The 23041-nt window shown below is 44.2% G+C and overlaps 1 protein-coding gene across 1 annotated transcript in view; it reads left to right on the top strand.

Moving 5' to 3' along the window:
* Positions 1 to 3399: 3399 nt before the first annotated feature.
* EGFLAM (EGF like, fibronectin type III and laminin G domains) overlaps positions 3400 to 23041 on the top strand; it is a 107115-nt gene continuing 87473 nt past the window's right edge. Inside the window, exons 1-6 of the mRNA XM_019518271.1 lie at positions 3400 to 3423; positions 3508 to 3651; positions 6955 to 7038; positions 8747 to 8773; positions 12600 to 12717; positions 13208 to 13343. Of these exons, the coding sequence (XP_019373816.1) occupies positions 3400 to 3423; positions 3508 to 3651; positions 6955 to 7038; positions 8747 to 8773; positions 12600 to 12717; positions 13208 to 13343 (533 nt within the window). The remainder of the gene's footprint in view (positions 3424 to 3507; positions 3652 to 6954; positions 7039 to 8746; positions 8774 to 12599; positions 12718 to 13207; positions 13344 to 23041) is intronic.

Genomic DNA, 23041 nt, shown 5'->3' with positions numbered 1-23041 from the left:
GCCCAGTGTATATTGGGGGCTGTGTATATGTGTGGGGTTGTGGAGGTAGGGTGTGTGGGTAGTGTTTGTGGGGTGTGAGGGAGGGTGGGAGGGGTGTGGGGTCCCCCGCACTCCCCTCATGGTACAGCTGCAGGCGGTGGGCACTTGGGGTGCTGGTGCCTGGCTCCAGCCAGCGCTGCACATTGCAGCAAGGACCACAGCTCCCTGCTGGGCCATCTGTATCGCCAGTGCTCCCTGCTTGTGTGGCTTGGGAGGGAAGCCCCAGGTGCTGGAGCCAGCTGCCTTCCCTACTCCAGCCAGCTCCAGCGTGTGGGGCTTCCCTTCCGTGCTCCACGAGTGCAGGGAGTGCCAGCAATACAGATGGCCAAGCGGGGGGCTGCACTTCTTGCCTCAATGTGCAGCACGGCACAAGCACCTGGTGCACCCCTGCCTGCTGCTGCTGCTGGCACTGCTGCCTGCTGGGGCTGTGCACCATAAAAAAAGTGTGAGGAGGTCCCCACACCCCCCTACCCTGCCTCATACCCACATGCTGCCCAGCAGAGGTCCACGCTGCCACTGCCCTTCTGGGCATGGACTCCGCGCTGCCACCAGCCCCATGCTCCACACTCCCACCCAGCTGCAGCCCTGCCCCCACCCCTGCCAATCCCTTACCTGCTGCCTAGAGTGAGTGGGACACTGGGAAGCCTGCAGCAGCAGCCCCACATGGAAGCTGCTGCTGGCCACCCTTGGCCCTTCCACCCACAGGGGTGGAAGTGAGGTGCAGTAGGGTATGTTGGGGGCAAGGGGCTGTATACATGGGCAACTTGCTCCCACCCTTGTGAGTGGAAGAGTTGGGCAGGGCACAGTTCACTGGTGGCTGCCATGGACTGGGTGAAAGTGCTGGATGTGGCCCACAGGATGTATTTTGCCTGCTCCTGAGATAAATAGATGGTCTACAAGACAAGGAAAACAGCAAAACATTTATGTTTGTCACAGGCCTTAGCACACCAACTGCCTAGTTATTGGAAACAAAACATATAAAATGGGAAGTTTCCTGATTGTTCAATAATGCAGAATAAATTCTTACCGTCAGACCTACTGTTCTGAACTACTTGACTCTTACCCATTCTTTTAAACTATTGTTGCTGGTCAATACTGGTGAGTGTTTGTAAAGTGTTAAGTTTTGTATTTATCTTCAAATCAAATATGATGGTGGAAATGACAAGTGTAAATCTGATTTAGGCCTGTCTTACATCTGAAAATGACCTTTAAAGTAACTTTATTTCACTTGGTATTTTGTTAGAACTTGTTGAAAAATCAGGTTTTCTCAGCCTTTCCTTTCATTACTGGTAGATAAAGTACTGGAAAACATTAACTATAACAAAACAGCTGCCATGGAAGAAATGAAAGTTGCCATTAAAATTATTTTTAATCAGGAAATGTTCATCAGTTCTTTGTTCCAGTTGCTTATGAAGGGTCTTTACCGTATGTGGTTCATATTTCAAGAACATTGGTGACTACCTACAAACTGGGTGCATCTACACATGCAGTTTACTGTGGAGTTGACTAATTAGCTCCACAATAAAGTATCACAGTCTACCTGTGTGCCAGTCTGAGGGCGCAGTACACTAATCATCTCTGCCATAAGATAGTACTGTTGGGGACAGTACTATTTTAGGGCAGAGTACTTAACTGCACATGTAGACAGTGACTGGTGGGGGACAGATTCTTGGTGCCGCTGCCTAGCCACAAGGCTCCACAGGTTTTGCACCCTCGTGCACTGGCCAGTGCCTCTGCAGCCCAACGCTGCCACCTAGAGCTTGGGGCTGACCCTCTGCACCACCTGCCAGCTCAGGCATGTTCTGCCCCAGCTCAAATTGCTGTTGTCTTGGGTACATGTGTAAATGCTGCACCCAGAAGCAGTTCACTCTGGCTCAAACCTGGAATTTATTTCTTCACCTTAATTGTATGTGTAGATGTACCCACTGGCCACATTTACATGTTCATTAATGCACTTTTGGTAATTTGTATTAAATTTAGTATGCCCATTGTGAGGTACTAGAAGTAGGCGGATTAGTGTATTTTAATGTGCATTAGCAAAAGCACATGGGTTTTTTTGTGATGCTTTAATGCCCATTAAAATAGGCTAATGTGCCTTAAAGCACATGTGTAGACATGCCCACAGTGTGTTTAAAATTTTCTGATCCCATAGCTGATACTCAGTTAAAACTTCGGATAATTTTAAGGGAAATGTTGCCTGAAAGTTTGCAGGTTTGGGGCACTGGGTCACGGTGTTTTATGTTAAGGTTTTATGGAGGATGGCTTAAACTCTTCAACATATGCAGTTACATTTGCTATATATGCTGTTTCTCCAAATAAGTGGAGGTAATTGCTTGGCACATGCATGTGCACACAAACACCCACATCTTTCATTTTGCTTCCTGAGCTTAGACACCAGCTCTGAGCTTTGATTACAATTACAGGAGAGGCTCATCCAGTGCTTCAAGTTTTTTTTAAGTTTAATTCCAGATGATAGAGTTTCTTGTCAGTGCTTATTTAATTTACAGTAGTGGTTGACTTATGATCCTTACTCTTTTACTAGATAAAGTACCTTTGTTTTTAAGGCTAATAGCTTTCCTCAGTTAATTGCAAGCTATTTTTGGCAAGACTATCAAAGAAAATGTTACGTGTACAAAAATTATGGAACACACTAAAGAATCCTTTAACCCAGGTAGCTAGGGGCCTGGCTCTCGGGGAATTTTCTTTCCATATGTCTGTACCAGTAATAACAGTTAGTTTAACTGGTGCACTGCAGGAAAATAAATGTTCTGAGTTTTTTAGGATGTTGTGGGTCAGTCTGTCTATCTGACTCTTTTTAAGGTCATGAAGGGATTTTTTTTTCCCACTGGACCCAAATTGACACGACTTTACTAGGTTTCTTCACCTGTCTCAGTATCATGAAAAGACATTTAGGTTACATAGGAGTGGGATTTAGAAATTGATATTACAAACCAGTAGGAAAGCCTATGTGCTGCGGTTTGACAGGTCTCAGAACTGAAGGGGACTTAATATTTTTCTAGTGGACCTAATAACAATGGGAGATGCCATTGTGGACTGAGGTCCTCCTATGGTTCCCCTTTCCCCACAAACACTGATTCAAAGAAATGAGCTGAATTCTATGAGCAAGATGAGGAGAGTCTGTCAAAAGTTACAGCAGATGCCCCCTCACTAGTCCTACTTAAGTACCTGCTACTTTAAGTCCTCCCCTTTGTTGTTGTCACTTACTTGTGTGCCTTGAGCAGTTAACCCAGGATCAGACTCTGTCCCACTGATTTAGCACCACCTGAGCTGCTTGCAGGATAAAAGACTCTTCATCATGAGTAAGAATAGCAGAATCTGGCGCTTTATAATAAAGTCAAGATGGATTGGGATTTTTTTTTTCTGGTGAGGAGGGCAGCACATGTATATATTCTTTAAATATATACCTTGTACCTCACTATTGAGGGGAGAGGTTTTTTTTCCCTGTAGCTTCTCACAAAATATCAATTTCCTTTTGAGGCAGATAGGCTGGAGCCTCCTCTAGATATACTGCTGGATTCACTGAACTGCACAGCTTTCAGTGTACAATGGAGAATGCCCAGACAGCATGCAAGCACCATCACAGGATACACCGTAAGTAAAACTTTAATTTTGTTCCCAGTGTAGAATATAGTTACAACATTGAATGTAAACTGGGGCTCATTCTTCAGTTCCAAGTAAACTCCACAAAGCATACAACGAGGACAGTCAAGTGGGTCTTTTGGATCCCAGGCTTAGTAACAAACACTGTACTGGACCAGGAAGAGCTCAGTAGAAAGCAAGGAGAACTGATTAACCCAAGTCTTCAAAAATCAGTAAGTTATGCTTCAGAAGCAGGCTGTGATGGGAACTTGTTTGAATGCAAGAGGATTGCATGAAGATTAAACTGCTTGTTGTGGTTTTCCATTCCCAGAATCTCATAGCATTTTACAATTAATTTACAAGGATCCCTAGGTGAGGTAGAATAGAGCAGGTAAATATTGCTTTACCACTTTGGATGGATGAAAGAGGCACAAAGAGCAAAAATCATTCTACTTTCATCAAATCTGTGGGCTATGTGAGTGACATGGGGTGGAAAATGTTCACCTCCAACACAGATTAAGAGTATAGGGCTGCCACTCACAGAATAAGTAAGCATTTCTACACAGATACTCAACTGGCTGATGTTCCACAAAGCTTCAGTGTGGCCTTAAATATCATCCCCCCCCCCCTCTGATTAGCTTCTCTTCATGTTTTCAGTACAGCTTCCCTTTTCCAACCTTGGCTTGTCCTGGCCCTCCCTGCTTCAGAAGCATTTCAGCTGGTTCCTTTGTATCGTTTAGTTTTGCCTGTGTTTATATGTCCTTGTAAGCCAGTTGCTTAGCCTGCTGGCTTTGCAAGGGAATTTGTTCTTTGAGAAGCAACTCAGTCAGCCTTCTAAAGCAAAGTTCAATCTTTTAATCAAACAAATAAAACAAAATCCCTCTGCCCCATCCTGGACATTAGGATGGGAACCCCTTTTGGTCTGACCTCTCTTTGCAGCAACCTGTTCCTTTTACAGCTTGCTTACTGTCTTAAAACCCCCTGCTAGCCCAAATGCCCCAAAACTGGACTTTCTTAACAAGGGTGACTGTTCCTTCATAAACGGACAGACTGCTCTGTTACAGTCCTCATTCTAACATTTGCATTCCTTGTTTGACATTTGGTCGCCTACCAGTGCTCCAAGTCCTTCTCCTGACAGGAAATCAATTGGTTCTTTGGTCCCAATCAGTCCTCCTAAAATACCATCATTGGTATTGAAATTGCAAGTGTGTTTTGATGTTTAGCCAGCATGACATGGGGTGCCAACTTCAAACTGCTCAGAGCCACCACATTTGCAATGATACACATCCCAGCAGAATATTGTGTTCCTGTACAGTCCAGAAGTTCATAGATTCATAGATGCTAGTGTCGTAAGAGACCTCAACAGATCATCGAGTCCAACCCCCTACCTGGGCAGAAAAGAGTGCTGGGGTCAGATGACCCCAGCCAGATGCCTATCCAGCCTTCTCTTAAAGACCCCCAAGGTAGGGGAGAGCACCACCTCCCTTGGAAGCCCATTCCAATTTCTCGCCACCCTTACCATGAAGAAGTTTTTCCTGATGTCCAGCCTCAATCTGTTCTCTGTCAGTTTGTGACCATTGTTCCTTGTTACCCCAAGAGGTGCCCTGGTGAACAGAGCATCTCAGATTCCTTGCTGCGCCCCCCCCACCCCCAATGAATTTGTAGGCAGCCTACACACTAGTTGTCACACTAGAAAGTTCGACACTGTATTTAATAGTGTGCTGAGACTCATAACTGGATGCACAACTTACACACACACAATTTATACACACACAGATATACTTCTTGTACTCTTGGGATTTAGACCAAGTGACATAAGAAGACAGACCCTAACATCTTTACTAGCAATAAAGGCAAGACTACCAAAAATTGCCTGCTCTATAAACTGTTAACTGACGACCCAAACAGATGGAGGCTTAAGAAGCTTAGAAGTTATAAACCATTTCTACATGAAGTCCAGAAGCTCCTGAAATAGATTGGGGATGCTGAAGCAATCCAATGGGCAGCAACAGAGTGGGCAGCCATAGGGTGGGTCAACCACTAGGAAAGCCCAGACCTATTCCTACAGTGTTTTATACCAGCACCATATGAGCTCCCATTTGGGCATGACCTTGACAGAGAAGCCTGGGTCAAGCTGAACAGACTGAGATCTGGATAAGTATGCTTCAAAACAACACTTTGCAATATGAATGTCTTGGATAGCCCCCTGTGTGAATTTAGTATGCAAGAAACAGCCCTGCACTTAATCGAAAGCTGAAGTCCCTGCACATTGAGCAGTCTATTGTAACCTCATCTTGCCAATGCATTGCTAAAGAAGATTGTCCCTGTGGACTGCTTTAGCTGTATTTAGCATGTTAACTAATATGATGTTATAATGTCATTGTCCAGCTAGTGGCCCATGGGCCATGTGTGGCCTGTAAGGGGTTAATTTGCAGCCCTGAGCCCTCACACATAGTTGGTGTTCTTCTTATTGCTCCTGCTATAACAGCAGCCTATGACTCCAGGTTCCCCCTCTCTATGGCTTTCCCTCTCTGTCCCTTCTCCTCCCCCAGGGGATGGTGTGGTGCAGTGCAGTGTGGCACAGCCTGCAGTATGAGGGAGCTTGCGGCCAGGGGTGTCTGAATGGCACAGTGTAGTGGATTATCTAGTGGCTGGGGAGCTAAGGGTGAGTTGGGGTGGCTGGGTGTGTGGTGCAGCAGAGGGGCATAGGATGCAGTGGGAGGGGAGGGGGCATCTGGGTGCACAATGCAACAGGGAAGCGTCCTGCACATGGTGCAGTGGCAGGGGTGCCTGGCCACATAGTGTAAAAGTGGGGTAGAAGGAGTGTGTGTGTATGTGGGGGGTGTCTGGGTGTATGGGGCAGCAGGGAGGCATGAGGTGTTGGGATCAGCAGTGGAAGGGGGCACCCAGGTGCATGGTGCAGCAGCGAGGGTGCAGGAAGCAGCAGCAGAGTTGTCTCATAGTTCAGGGAGGGTGGGGAAACAGTCCCTGTAAGTGCAGCCTGTGGGGCATGTGGCCTCCAACCACTTAAATGTTGGGTAGCCTTGGTTTAAAATGGAGGTATTACTGTGTTTGATATCAGTGTTAAGGCAGTGTTGTTTCTCAGTAGACAAGCCCTGCTATGTCTGAAGAGTTTAGCTATGTATGCAGACTCTGTGTGGTTGTGGAGGGGAAAGGGCATGCATATCCCAACACCCAATACCATCATATTGATATTCAGGAACAACCAGTTATGTGACTATAATTTATTTATCTTTATGTCATTTTATATAATTTGCATCTGTGCCTTAACTGACCTAATTCCATCTTCCCAAGGTGTTTTATTCAGAAGTTGAGACTGATAAACCAATTAAACAGTTTTCACATGATGTTCCCCTGAATCTGGAGATGCTTACCATGGTGAGTATCCAATTTTATAGATGGTCAGCAGCTTAGGATGGAGCTTTTTAAGAACTGGTTGCTCTTCTATAGTGAGAACCTGATAATCTTAAACTACTTTGGATGTGTAAATTATGCAAAGGGTAAAACCTCAAATCCACTGGGACAAAGCACAAATTATAGCTCACTGATATAGTTGACTTAGAACATGCTCCATGTTCTCTGACTAGCTTTTAATTTAAAACGACTGTGAACTTTATTGGCTGTTACCTGACTTCTATTTAATTGTTACTTTTGAATGTTAAATTTTGTGTTTTCACAAGCAGTTCAGGAGATTACTTGTGCCTGAACAAATGGAAGAACAGTAGCATGCCTCCTTTTACTTTTCTGCAGGTTCAGATTCTGAATGTCTGTGTCACACTACAGTAGGGAAAAGCATAGTTGTTGGTGCACACATGAGATTTAAGCCCACATTTTCAGTGGGCACAAAGTTTACATGTGAGCTTTCATAACTTCAGATAAAATGGCAAATGTGCAGGTTCCTGTTCCATAGGGCAGTGGAGGCCAACCTTTTCGGCAGACATATAACAAATTAGCCCTGTGCCATTCCCAAACACTGCTCTGATCCCCCTTCCCCTACCTGATCTACTGTTCTGGCTTCTGTTCCCTGTCCCATCTGCTGCTCTGCTTGCTGCCCTATTTGCTGCTGTGCTGCCTGTCTCCTCCCTGATTTGCCATGTGCTACATGCTTTTAGCATGCGTGCCGCAGGTTGACCACCCTTACCGTAGGGGATTCTGTTGGCTTGTAATTTTTCATTCTTAGAAAAAAGCTTTTGTCTTTCCTCCGCCACTCCTTTTACTTTTCTTTTCCCCCTGTTCTCTTCTTTCCCAGAGAGACTGTCCCTTATCTTTCTCTGCCTTTGTCTCTCCTTTCTTTTCCTCTGATTAATCTCCTCCTGCCCTCTTTCTTTCTCTTCCTTTTTATGTTCCATTCTGAATCAGAGATATTCCCCATAGACTGTACTAGTTAGAAACTAGTACTGCAGTGACAGCATGGTCATAGTGGATATAGGAGTCTTGTGGCATATCTACATTGCTGGATTATAGTGCCAGGTAGCACTGTACTGAGACGTGCCATGTTCACACCCTGAGGACTACTACCCAAATTGGAGGTGATGTTGGTGTCTTGGTGTAGCACTGCACACACACACACCAACAACCTTTGCTAACTTAAGTAGCTTCACTGTTTCAGTTCAGGAGGTAATGCATACAACTGCGGTGAGTCTCTGTACTTCTGTGTTGCATCACAACTGAACAGCACACACTTACTTACTGACATGAGAAATTGTTACTTTGTTGTCTGCTGTTCTTTGCCCTGTTTAGGGGAATGGGGGGGTCATCACTGAAATCCCTCTCATGTCACCTGTGCTACCAAAGGTCAAACAGTCAGACATCCCCCTAGACCAAGCTTGCCAACACAGAATTTTACTCCACAAAAAATCAGTAATCTTTTTCTACCTGTATTCTGATTTGTTATATCATGGTGATATGCTTGTGATGAGAATATGGATGGATACCGATTACTGATGAAAAATACAATATTATGCAAAGAACAGTATTAAATGAAACATTATCCAGATTGTGCCTTGTTGACTTTTGCTTAAAAGAATATGCTGTGACCTTTAAATGTGCAGTTTTGTTAACAAGTTCCATTACATTTTTTTTCTAGGGTCAACTTGATGGACAAGCAATTTTTGTAAGTACTGCACCTCCAAAGACTATGTAGCTTCTGTGGGCTAAAATAAGACTGAATGTTTAGGTCCTCCCTAAAATGCTCCATAATTCATCTTGAGTAGTGCTTCTATGTAGCATTTACATAGGCCTTTTTGTAGTAAAAGTGCCACAAACTTTAACTAATTCTCAAAACAGGAAGGTAAGGAAGCAAAATTATCTCTATCTTAGGGATGTGTAATCTTCACACCAAGCATCAGAAGCACTTAATGGTGCCTTGTTTTTGACACCCTTAGTACAAGAAATGAGTGCAGTTCAGCCGTGAGGCAGGGAGGGCCACAGAAGAAGTGAATAGCCAGCTAGAAAGGGAAAGCCAAGTAGTCAGTGTAAAGTAAAGAGCAAAGCAGCAGTAGTGAGCATAGATGGAGAAGAGACCAAGATGACCTGCAAAGGGGATGAGCAAAGGAAGGGAATACAAAGATGGCAGGCAGAGAGAACCCAGGAGGAGGAGGGTAGGGGTGGTACAAATGATATTGTATAAAATGGATTTGAAAAAAACCTAAAAAACCCTTTAGGACATAGCTGCTGAATTAGTCAAGCAAGTTAGCTCCGGTCCTGTGCTTAGTCCGGTAAGTAGATCATTCTCTTTCCTACGAGCAATAATCTAAAGGGTTATTTAGAGGCTGGATAAGGAAACAAGGTTCAGTTATGTATCAGTTCGGGGCATATGGTTTTGAACGTGAATCCAGGCTGGGGAATAGTTTGTTGTCAACATCAAAAAACCATTTGCAACTTTGTATGATTTGGTCCAGAAATAATGGAAATCACATGAGATTAATTGGTTTTGTGAGGGTTTTCACTGTCTGGTTTAATGGAAATGTTGCAGAGTTTGGGAGAATGACTGTTCTTGTGAGTGTTTAGTTGTGGCTAAACCAGAAGAAGGATTTGGATCTGATCCAGCAGCAGAACTATTGGATTGCGTTTTCATAAAGGTATTTTGAAGGGGTTTCAGATATGAAGTTCCTGGTCTGACCCACCTATGCATCTTATAGCAACAGTGACTTCTGATGGGCCACTTCTTGGAGAATTAATCAACTTGCTGGAATTAATCAACAGCCAGCTGGTCATTAATCTCCAGGAAGTGTTGTTGAGCTCAGTCATTTTTGCTGAAATGCTTTCTGCAATACTCATCCAAAAGTCAACAGATATGTGCAATAACATTGTGGTCAAGCTTGCATAATTTGTCTTTCAGACCCTAAGACGGATTCTTCTCTGTTTTAAACTAATAGGACTCCACTGACTTTGGCTACTGTGGGTCCTAGAGTGTTGTAAGGATGGCAGAATGAGGCTCAGTATGTGTGTGTGTGTGTGTGTGTGTCATAGAATAACTTACATTGTAACGCCACAAGAACAGCTACAGTACAAAATGCATAACACAGCAAAAACACAAGTAGAGTAAACTAGGTTCCAAGGAAGGCTCCTGTTGCACTGAGTTCTGGAGGAGTGAGAGTTTTTTTTCCATTCCAGCCTAGCCTATGGACTAGAAGTCAGGATATTTTCCTGTGTGGAGGGAGATGTGGGCTTGAACTCTATCAGGATAAGTAAGGACTAAAACCTAAATATCTACCTACCTAGATGATTGTTCTAATGACTAACCTACTCTCTAAAAAGTGGCTCACATCACCACTACCACCCCTCTATTTTTGAGTAAAAGTAGGTACAGTTGCCATGCTGTGTACAGTACTTAACTGAATGAGCATTTATACTGGAGCAGACCTTGGGGCATGTAAGTATGGAAATGCCTTGTTTGTGAATCCCAAATACGTATAGGCATAAGCCAGGTGCCAAGGTGACAGTAGTTCTGGGCATGGGGAGTAACAGAGCTTTAGACACCAGTCACTTTTCTAATCAAATCTTTGGTGTCTGTAGATTTTGGTAGATTCCTTACTGGCACTTAGGCATCTAAATTCTACCTAAGCTGTACTTTAAGTACAATGTTTTCTTGCATACAGCACACCACTGAATATAATATACAACTTGTTTTTGAAAGGCAGAATGAAGAGAAAATGGATTTTTCTAGAGTTGTGGCTGCATAGAGCAGAGACACATCCTAATCTTCAGGTCACTCATCCTCCCTTTTACTGCTTGACTAAAGCTGAAACTTTAGATGCTTCTGAAGACTGGTTTCCATGAGTGGATCTCTGATTTAGAAAAGAGCTAAAGAATCTCTGAGGCTGTGAAATAGGAGAAGAGAGACCAAAAACAGCTTGCTGACAGCAAAATTGCCCTAAGAAAGGTTAGCTTGATTAGTGGAACATCAAGACATTTAAAAAGGAGGGGCAATGGTTAACAACACCTCTGGTGTGAAGACTAATGAGCTGCTAAGTGAATGGACTTCCTCAGCTGCCTGAATAGTAATATAACTTTTGCTGCGCTGTGAAGCAGGCATCAAAAGCAGGGTTTTTCTATCCCAGGCAGAAAATGAGCTTTCTCTCTTAATGTATGCACCCCAGTTTCAGGGGGTGGTAGTGATTTTTTGAAGAAAGGTGCCTCTTGTATCTGAGAAAATATGTGAAAAAATACTCCTTTTTCTGGCCCCTAAGTTTTTGTGTGGATTTTTAGCCCATAGGGTTCCTCCTCGCAGTTCATTGTAAGACTACACCTAGAGACAGCTATCAGACTAGTCCTCTACTTCCCTAAAAGAAAAGGCTGAGAGATTATTAGAAAGATGGTCATTGTGAGACTTGTCGAAGTGAGGCTATAATAAAGTACTTGTATCTTTCACTAGCTTACTGCACCTGGAAATGCTGTTTCAAGTCGCTCTTAACTTTCGGGGAAAGGAGTGCTCTAAATTTTTCCAGGTAGTATGAGTAATATTTTAAATATGTGGGAATGAGAAGCAGGGGAAAACCATGTTGAATGATTCTTCAAAAGAGCATATCTTCATGTGCACTGTATTTCTTACACCACATAATTTGTAGTGCAGAATACTATTTCTATATGCTTAAAGCATTCATATACTGTCAATTCTAGCTCTTCATATATATATTTACATGCAATATTACAATAACGTATAGAGCAGCATTAGTATTAGGCTGAATAAAACCACCAGAACTGAATAGTTACAGCTGTCTGCATCGCGCATGTTTTTTGTATGGTACTCTATTATCTCTGGAACCCTTTACAAGTACACCTTAAGCAACATGCCACATAACAAGATTATCCGATGCATAGTTCAGCATTGGCCTTTGTGTTAATCTATCCTGTGATCATGGCAGAAAGATGAATATGCCTTTGCTTTCCCAGAAGAAGGGAGGGAGTGGAAGGGACTCATTTCTGGTCAAGATTGATAGCATTAGCAGGGCCATGTACAGGAAAAATTATAGAGGACGTCTGCTTCTTTTGCTGCTTAGTCTGAGAGGAAAAATATCATTAGTTTGCACTGCTGCAAGTTTACTTTTCTCTCAGAAGCATCTAGTTCCTGAATTAAAAAAAATAGATAATGAGTGCCAGCATTTGGCTCAAGGAGGGAAAGTATGTGACTTAGTTTTCAGCAGTACAGGTATTTGAGTTGTATAAAAGCTTTCTGCCATCTTCTAAATTATGCTGAGACTTGGGTCCAGGTCAGTTCTATGGAGTCCTCTGGGGTAAAGCTATAGCTGGATAAGAAGCATGTGATCTCATTGGGTTTTTTTTGTTTCTGGACCAAACTGACACTGGTGCAATTCTCTGTGGGGCCTACATGGAAAATACCATGTACGATTCCAGCAGCACAGTACACAATGTCATTTTCAGTTCTGTGAAGCCGATTTGTTAACCTTTTGTGTCTTCTTTTCTTTTGCTTCTGACAGGAAGTTGTTATTGATAATTTAAAGCCAGGAACTCCACACCGCGTGAGTGTAGGAGCATATGGCTGGGCAGGAAAAGGACGACCCAGCATGCCCAGAAATATAACAACTTTATCCCAAGGTAAAATATGTGTAAACAGCTGTCCATTATGAAACCAACAAATTAGAGTTAATCCAAGACATTGCACTTGCCTGGCAGGTAAATACAAAGTGAGTGCAACAACTTCTGTTTTGCTCAGTTATAGACTAACATTCAGAGGGCAGGATATAGCTGTAATGGCAAAATGGTTAGGAGCATTATTAAAGGTTTAAAATCATAAATGCAGTCTGATGCATGAGGTGCCTTTATAAATACCAACAAGGGAACTAAAGAAAGAAGCTTTTTTTTTCCTTTAGTGTGCTTCCTACCCACAGCATAACTTGAGAATAATATTTTAAGTATGACTTACGTGCAGGACTTAAAATATTTTAGCATTATGCTTCTACACAAATAATCTTTTTGTAGTAAAAAAAAAGCAAATGTGTCTCAGAATTATGGATAGGGAAGCTTTGTGTACACAAAAATCTATCCAGTTTTCTAATGCTGGCCATGTGCAATTCTTTCATTTTAGATAAATGCATGCCCCCAGAACCACCCTACCAGCCTCAGGTCATTGTGGTTTCTGATTCAGAGGTTGCACTCTCATGGAAGCCTGGAATCAATGAAGGAAGTTCTCCAATCCAGTATTACACTGTGGAGTTTATCAGGTAAGTGTGTTAATCAAATCTGAATTTCAGTGTTTGTGCACTACAGTTATTTCAAAATCCTGTTATTAAGTTGGGTACAGATGCTCCTCATTATTTATTTACTCATTTTATATAGTAAATTTCTCTCTCTCTCTCTCTTTGGGATAAATTGCCATAAAAATTTAAAGACATGATTAGAAATAATCTAGACTGATACAAAATTCCCAATAACTCCTAGCTTCCACCTAAAATCCCTCTCCATTTAATCTGTTCTCTCTGGAGAAGCCATGAAAAAACACAGTGAGACATGCCCTGTATCTAGTCCAACTCACGCCCTGTCAGACCCCAGTGAGAAGAGGACACCAGGGCTACAAACTTTATTCTGGAAATGCCCTGCATTCAGTTCCCAGAGTGCAAAAATCTAGGGATCTGATGCCATAGCTATGTTCGGCTGTCTTAGAAGGGTATCAAAAGAGGTTGTACCTTGTATTCACAGGACCCAAGCCATCTTGTGCCCTTTGCTTCACAGATCTCACATACTATTACTGTCCACATTTTTATGGAGCGTTCATGAAGGTTTTTTTACTTTCAGTTTTTAAACCTTCCATAATATAATATACAATAGAAATAACTTGGTACCTGTAAGATATTAATGAGTGGTCAGCAGCAGTAGTTGCACTTGTAGCTATATGCATGCCCAAGCATATGATTTCATATTTAATTATCTATCTGTGCATGCAAATTCATATTTACATATGAGGATACTTGTTTTTATGTGCCTGCTTATATTACAAGGTTGCAACATACTGAGATGAGTCTCCTTTTGAGAATGTAGTCCATTAAGTGAATATTTGATGCTGCATTTCATTTGAAGCATACTGGGTGAGAAGACAAATTTGCCTCTTGCGTGCTGTGTGGAGACTGTCAAAAAAACCTTTATAAAAATGGATGTAAAGATTTTTTTTAAGAGCTTGTTGTTTTAAAAGCAAGCAAACAAAAAGGACCATTGATTCTTGATGCTACATCAGCATTGCAATCTAGAAAACATATACAGTATAATGAAAAGAATTCCCATGCTGAAAGCCTGTGCCACATTGTATTTGAATCAAAGTTTCTGGTGTTTGGGAAGTATAATGTGATACAATGTTTACTGCATCTGCAGACCTACAGGAATCCTGGGATTGTCCAGTGAGAAGCCGTTAGAGTTATTGAACAACACAGGGCTTATTTTCCCAATATGAGAGTGATTTGAATCTTTCCCTCTTCCTTCCCTTCCATTAACTCAACAGTGTGCATGAGAGGGATTTTGCTGATTTCTGACTGGCTTTGCATCTGTCTTTCCCTTTTTTCCCAAGAAGGGGAGTCTGCAGTTTTACATGCACTTTTTTATAACACCTGTGGCCCTTTAAAGAAAGGAAACACTGGGCATCCAGTGCTCCACCTGACACTGAAAAAGCACCCTTGAATGACTTGTTCAGTCTGAGAGGACATTGTTGTAAGTTGAGAGGTATGGGTAATTGGAATTGTGTCTGGTTGTTTCCAGACTTTGGTAAAGAATGTATTAACAGCACATTGTTTTGACAGCAGTATTTAGCCAGAGGTGTAACATACCTCTTGAAGGGTATTTGCTAATTTGGGAATTAATTCATTTTATATTTGGATACTTGAATATATGTTTGGAGAAAATTCAGTGAGCCTTAAGCCCTAAATGGCGTTTACAGTTAAATATTTCCTTGGACTTTACTTTCGTGTCACACGTAGTTATATGGCTAGGATACAATGATGCCAATGAGGAGTATTGTCACTGAAGTCCAGTGCAATTATACTGATATAAAAAAATAAGACTATTTAAGTGAGTTCAGAATCGAGACTTCTGTCTTGAATACATACCCTTCTTGTATGATGCTTTGTTTTTGACGAGTTAGTAGTTGTGCTTCTCTGTTCATGTCTATTATTTTCTTCTGGTTGTGACTCTTTTGAGCTAGCAACAAGGCTCCAGAAACTATAAAATTGTTTGAATCCTTGCATTTCCATAGGGCCAACTTTATTACCCTTACCCTAGAAAAGCAATGGTCAAGAGACTGCCACACATGGGAAACAATGTGGTCTTCATTCTGCCCAGCTAGGAATTGCGGGAGCAAAATCTCCTGAAAAATTCAATAAGTTAATTATTTGTTCCTGTCAGAGTATAACTAGTGCTGATTTGTAATATGTCTGCATCCGTAGTGTCAGTAGAACAATCCTTAAGGAATATGTAGAAGAATTGTTGTAAGGACAAGAGTGGCTAGTGGCTTCTTTCTTAGAAGCCTGAAGGAATTAATGTTTCTTAATGTTATTTGTTAATATTTTAAATTGTCATGCTGAATATTACATGATGAATGACATTCCTTTTGAGGTAAAATCTTGGACTTCAACTATGCTAGGGTTTTGGAAAGGGCTTGCCTGATTCAATCCAGTAAATTAATTTAGAGTTAAAAATGTACTCTGGAATACTCCAAGACTCTGCTCTATTGAGTGCTTAAAGGTGTGTGCAAGCATTCAAGTCAGCTGGTGGAAACTCGATGATTTATTTTCTGTGTTTGGAACCCCTACTAGTAGAGAAGTGTACAAGCATATAGTGATCAGGGCAAGAGCTGCTCAGACAGCCTGCACTGGAGATGAGCCACAGCCAGGAGACTCCTGTGCATGCATCCCAGCATGGTCTTTGGCCTTCTCTGGCTACTGGGGATTTCTGAGAGCAGCTGAGTGCACAGCACAGCCTTGGCCACAGTGCCACAGGGCACTGTGGACCTCCTGCTCACGGGAAGCCTTGCTCCCTCCCTGCTCAGAGGCTTCTAGAGAAGAGACCTAGAGCATGCCTCCTCTCTTGTTAGTTCCAAACGTGTCACTCACTGTTTCTGCACCCTGCTATGGATCACTGCCTGTCTCACAAAAGCCAGCATACCCAGGATCTGCACCACAACATCATTGTCACTCTGTGCCTGTCTTGACAGAGACTTAGGTACATTTTGCATGCCTGTATCTAGCTGACCTGACAGATGATCATGCTGGCACACACTTCTGTGTAGAGCTCAGGAGCCTGACCTGCCACACAAGCCTACTTACCAGACCTTCAGGACACCAAACCTCCTGGATGTGGCCAACAACTTTCACCTGGCCAATAAAGATGATGCCCTCTATGTAGTCCAGTGTGCTTGAGGAGCACCCCTAGACCATTGACCATTGCAAAATGAGCAGCAGCTGGTGGGGGTGGATTGTCTTGTACCCCTGGGGCAATGAGAAGTGGGTGCAAAACTTCTGCATGTGCTGGGTCACCTTCATGGATAATGTCACTGAGCCGACCCCAAACAGAGTGGTGGCCTAAGGCTACCCCTGACTCCAGTGAGTGGTTGCCAGAGCAATCTGGATCCCCCTATTCCTCTCCAGGGACCCCATCTGTGGGATCCCTGACCGCATTCAGTTGGTGGGGAGGTGTGTCTTGTGCCCTTAGACCAGAATTGACATGTTCCTTTACCTGCTGGGGCTGGAGTGATCCTGATAATCAGGGCTTAGTCTTGGAGTGGGACAGACTCCCTTGTGGGTCTCTGGTATGGCAAGGGGAGGACACGAGGGGAAGACATCTGCCTTGAGCCCCCTTCTTTGTTCCTGAACCATCATCAACTCCCAGCAGGCTACTCCTGACTCAACAGGGAGTGCTGGATCTCAGGGGGTGGGTCAGTATGTGTTCTCCTGGAGACTGAAGGGGAGAAGTGCTTTCTGGGACAGGATTGGGCTGCATGGTATTTTGAGAGTCCTGTTCATTGACTGTTTCTCCTGTGAAGATCACAGATGCCTCAAAACCCTAGACTTTACATTATTATTGAGGACTGGACCACTCAAAAGCTGCCTGCAAGCCACTCTGGACTTTGACCTCAGAACCACCTCCATTCCAGCATCAGCTGGATGCACCTCTTTCTCTCCCCGGGGATCTTCCCTTCTCGACAGTGCCTCTCATTAGGGATGTGGGCAGAACCCTTTCTGTTCACTAAGGTATTAATGTGCCAGCACTTCAGGTAACTATGCCTTTTCACATGTCCCCAGCCTCTCCTTCCTAGCTGCTTCCCATACTGTTAGTGGGGCACAGCAAAGGAGCCCCAATGCCTGCTTCTGCTATGTCACCTTAGCATGCTTCAGAAATGAAGCCTTCACTAGTTACTTGCTCCTGAGCAGGGGGATACATGATCATGGGCTCGCCTGGCTCATCCTTGCTATTGGGTGCCATTGTGTTGGGGAACGAGTGCACATCCTAGGGCTATCTGTGACATGTACAACAGAGGATTAAGGCACTTGTCCTGTGTGAAGATCACCATGCTGTGTGAACTGTGCCCCATGTCTTGCCCCTCAGTGCCTGGGGCCCTGCTGCTCATGAACAGGTTGAGGGAGCTGAAATCCAGCTGCAGCTGCAATGCAACTCCTGGTTCCCCTATGTCCCCCGGAGAGGTGCACATGTACCCACAATTCCCCTCTCTCCAGGGTCCTCATGCACCAACTGCTGTTGTAGGTGTGCACTGTCAAGCCACTGTCCTTCTCAAGAATATGGGAGAGCTGTTCATAGAAGGGCATGGGGTGTCATTTGTGTCTGGAGGTCTTGTTGGTGTTGACTGTCTTCTTGAAGTGGGCCTTCATCAATTTGGTTTTGCCCCTGCACTGCATCTAATCCTGGTTGTGGCCCTTCACTCTCATCTTCTTGGTAATCTGATGGTACTTCAACTTGTTGCAGTGCATGATGTGGCACTGCTGCTGGGTCTTCTCCTCACCCCAGATGGCTAGGAGGTCCTTGATTTCTTTCATGCTCCAGTTTTGTCCCAGCTGTAGACACTGGAGGAAGATGGGCTGGTCTCTGCCCTGGTTTTTGGCTGTGCCTTTAAGGTCTCAGTGTCTATATGTGGTTCTGGATGTCACCAGGGGAGAGTGAGCCTGGGCACAAGGTGTAGGACAGGGCATGTAGATGCAGGTCAAGATGTATGGTGCTTGCTTGCTGTGTCCTACAGGTGGGTTTGGGTGTGTCTCCTGTTCCAGAGTGACCTAGGATGTATTAACCACACCTCCCCCCTTTTTTCTGGCAAGCCCTAAACTTTCCAGAGTCCATCACCTGGTAGCCTCAACATGGCTGGCCATGCCCCCTAAGCCCTGAACTTTTGAGGGTCAGCTTCCTGGTAGCCCCTACAGACTAGCCACACCCCCTCCCAGCCCGAAACGTTCCAGGGTCCTTTACCTAGCAACCTCAATATGTCTGGCTACACCCCCTTCCAGCCCCAAAATTTCCAGGGTCATCTACCTGGCAGCACCCTGTAGGCTGGCCACAGTCTCTCAATCCCCAAACTTTTGAGGGTCATCTACCTAGGAGCCCATGCCTATCTAAGCCCTGAACTTGCCAGGTAGGGCTGTGTGAAATTTCAATGGGTGTTTTGTTTTGAAGCTGTTTTGACATGTTTTGAGCTCAAAACAGCAAAATCAAAACAAAACAAAAGGCTGAGAAACAGCTTTGAAACTTAATGAGGCCAGGCACCACACATCGCTCTGGCCGCAGCAGCCAGGGCTCAGGCACTGCTGGCCTGCTACAGCTGGTGCCTGCAGAGCAGGGAACAAGCAGCATGTAGCCACCAGGTCCCTGGCAGCTGGGGACCACCTCCAGCAGGCCTGGAGAGGGCAGGGGGCTGTGGGTCAGGAGTGAGGGCCTCCAGCAGAGATGAGGAGTGGGCTGTGGTTCTGGAGTGGGGGGCACCAGCAGGGTTGGGGGGTAGGGGCTGCAGTTCAGTAGTGAAGGGCACTGGCAGGGCCAGGGGGCTGTGATTTGGGAGTGAGGGGCATTGACAGGACTGGGAGGGGCTGTGGCTTGGGAGTGAGGGGCAATGGCATGGGCAGGGGCAGGTCACCAACATATCAGGGCTGCTCAGTGCCACAAAGCAGCAGGGGAGACAGCTGCAGCTGGTGGTTGAGGGAGCCAAAATATATAGTTATTTAGAATTTATTTTATTATAATGATTGAGGCACTCTTCCAAATTGCTTTAAAACTGTAAATACATCAATAAAACATTGTGTTAAACTGATACCTATATATAGTGGCATTTCATATTAATTGCAGAAAAACATGGATTTGGGGGGGGTTTCATCAAAGAATTTGGGATTTTCAAACAGAGAAAACCAGGATCCTCAATTTTATTATTTAGCAGCACAGGTTATTTTATTGGGGAACTTGTGTTAAACTGATCCTTCAACATCAATCTAGTTTCACTCTAGCTATAGAATGCAAGTGAACATTATTTATAACAAAAATGATGTATCTAACCAAACTTACTCTGTAATCATTGTTGAAAATACCTTGCTTGTTTTTAAGTCCCTGGGATGACTCCTATTTCTGAACTCCTACAGGTGTGAATCCCTTTGCTTGTGCAGAGTCCAAGGTAATGGGGTCTATACTGAGAATCTCCAAGGAAGAGCCCTCCCTTCTGGACTTTCTGATATACAGTTAACTGTTTCACTGCTCAGTGCATATACAAAAGATAGGAAGTGTCATACTTTGAAGCTCTATCCCAGCATGTGTTAAGGGGATAGAAGTGTAAAAGGTTAATGGAGTAGAACATATGTAAGTGAGGAAGGATCAGCAGCATAACCGAGAGGAGCAACTGGGCAGCAGCCCTGGGTGCTACCTTGGGTAGGGAGGAAGCAGGTACAAGTAGCTGCCACCACAACAGCTGGAGCTGCCCCATCCACCACAGTCCTAGTTTTAACACTGCCCTGCTACACCATTGGGAAGGATAGCTATTTAACAACACATGGCAGGGTCAAAGGGAGGAAGTGAAAGAGGGGCGGCAGTTGCTTTTATCATAGAATTGTAGAGAAGTAGGGCTGGAATGGATCTCCTTAGGTCATCTGGTCCAATCTGCTGCTTGAGGTAGGATCATCCCTATCCAAACCATCCCACACAAATCAGTTGTCTAATTTCGTAGCAAAATTACAGTCAACCTTTACATAACCAGAAGGTATAACACTCTAACCAGCCACAGATAAAACAGGGAGACCATGTCTTGCTGCTGTAAAGGTTGTTAATATACATTCAGGAGATCCAGGAAGAAGGTTACACCCCCTGCTACAAAGGTTACACCCCCTGCTGAGGAAGGCAAAAACCCCAGCATCCATACCAATCTGACCAAGGGGTAAAATTCCTTCCTGACCCACATGTGGTGATTGGTTTGACCCTGTGTGAAAGGGCAAGGCTCTGTAGCTAGGAACCTTTGGGCTTAAGTCTCAACAGGAGCATTGGCATGCCTCAGTCAAAATCCCCAACCTTGGCTGCAGCCAACACACGGTGTCTTTGAGGAAGGCATAAGAAACTCCTGACACACAGCCGGAGGGTCTGGGAGTGGAGGTGGGGATTCCCTCCTGGCCCCATGTGGCAACCAGCAAAGTCCAGAACAATGGGAATTGCCCGTAGTAAAACATAGGCACAGGTACACCTAGGTCATGTCCGACCTCTTCTTCAACACCTCCAGTGATGCAGCCTCCACCACTTTCCTAGGCAACCTGTTCCCCTCTTCCACTGTTCTAACAGTGAAGATGTTATTTTTGATATCTAATCTAAATCTACTTGGCTGTAACTTCAAGCCACTTGTCTTCATTCTGCTCTCTACAGTGATAGAAAGTGAGTGTTTTCCCTCTTCTTTATGGCATCCCTTCAAATATTTGAAGGCTGTTATCATGTCCCTTCTTAAAGCCCCTTTTCCGTAAGCTGAACATGCCTAACTTGTTCAATCTCTCCTTGTATGTCTTACCTCCCAAACGCTTTATCATTTCTGTTGTCTGCCCAGGACTCTCTCTAAGTCCTCTTTTTAAAATGTGGAACCCAAAACAGCACACAGCTCTCTAGATGAGGCCTAACCAGTGCCAAGTAGAAAGGTACCATCTCCTCCTATGTCTCGTACCTACTGTTTCTAGGGTGCATTGACATGTTCCATAATAGGGCAGCAATTCACTGTGGAGCTTATTGCACTGCAGTTTATTGCTCCTGGGAAGCTCCCAGGCATGTTTTGCACATGTGTCTGGAGCACAGCATGCTACGCTGGGTTGCAGGAGCCCTAGCTGGCAGGGGGCCTGGGAAGTCAACCTGTCAGCCAGAGGCTTCTTTGGTTTGGCTTAATGTGCTGTGGAGGGACTGGCTGGGGCCGAGGGTGCTTCAGTGAGGCGCTAGCTGGCAGGCAGCACCTGCACTGAAACACCCTTGTGCCCCAGCCACCCCGCCTAGCGTCTACACATGTGCTACTGCACATGAAAAAACTCCTGTTGTGGAGTCTATTAGTTTTGTGTGCCCTAATAGGGGTACACATGTAGATGCTGAGACATTTACTGTGCAGTGAATTAGTCAGCTGCTCAGTGCTCCTACTGATATTTCCTAAAACTGCATTTGCCTTTTGTGTAGCTCAGTTTTCAAGTTTGGATAATAGGCAGACAAGGTTCTTTGGGTGAATCTGATATCTTTTATTAGACCAACTTAAATAGTTGGAAAAAAAAATTTTTAAGCAAGCTTTAGGGTTTGAAAACGCTTTGTCAGGCTGAGGATGTTTCTGCAGTTGGTGTGTGCTCTTCCTGGATGGAATAAATAGTAAAGAAGCCAGAGGCTGGTCTGGTCTGCATGCAAGACAGGCAGTCAGTGAAGATGTAAACTGAGGGATTCAGTGGGTGAGAGACAGGCTGGGTAGGGGGGAGAAGGGGGATGAATAGTGGAAAGGTACCTGGGGTGTCAGATGTCAGGCAGGTCATAATGTGTCATAAATGCTATGTCTATATTTAGTCTGTGATTTTTAGTATCCAGGAGGTTGATGAAGTGAAGTTCATAGGCTTGTCTCTGAGTAGTGTTTTCTAAGTTCCCTTTTGAGGATTAGGACTGAGAGATTGGAGAGAGAGTGGTTTTCTTGTGAGAAATGTACCCCCACAGGTAACTGGGTGTTCTTGTCTTTGATAAATTTCCAGTGTGCTTTCATTCTGGTGCGCAGTTGTTGTTTGGTCTCTTATGTATTTTTCATCACGGTATTTGGTGCATTGGATGAAATACATTACATTACATTTCTGGAGGTGCAGCTGTAAGATCTGGGAATGCTGATGGCTCTGTTGTGTGGTGTTGTAATTGTGGGGATGGTGGAGATGTGTTGACAGGTTTTGCATTTCTTGTCATGGCATGGTCTGGATCCATTTGGTTTGTTCTGGGTCTGAGGAATTTTACTTCTGGTGATGAGGTTAGCGAGGTTCAGTACTTGTCTGAAAGCCAGGATAGGTGGTTCTGAGAAGATCTCTTTAAGAATAGGGTTTCTTTCTAGTATGGGTTGCAATTGTTTGAGGATTTTCCATATGGGTTCGAGGGGGGTGTGATATGTTATAACCAGGGGTGTGCAATTCGTGGGGGGTTTTCTTCTGTACTGCAGGAGTTCTTCACTTGGCATCCATGTGGCTCTTTCAAATGTGCAATTGATCTCTCTGGAGAAGTGTCCTTGTTGGGTGAGAGCCTTTTTAAGATTGGTGAGGTGGCAATCCAGGGTGTTCTCCTCAGTGCAAATTCGGTGGTATCTGAGGGCTTGGCTGTATATCACAGCTTTTTTGGTGTGTTTAGGTTGCATGCTGGTTCTGTGCACATATGTATGTTGGTCTGTGGGTTTTTTATATAACAAGGTCTGTATTTTGCCATTATG

This window comes from Gavialis gangeticus, unplaced genomic scaffold (genome assembly GCF_001723915.1).
Source record: "Gavialis gangeticus isolate Ggan-Ray unplaced genomic scaffold, GavGan_comp1, whole genome shotgun sequence".
NCBI lineage: Eukaryota > Metazoa > Chordata > Crocodylia > Gavialidae > Gavialis > Gavialis gangeticus.
The sequence above is the reverse complement of the archived record's forward strand: the minus strand, read 5'-3'. Positions and strand labels throughout refer to the sequence as shown.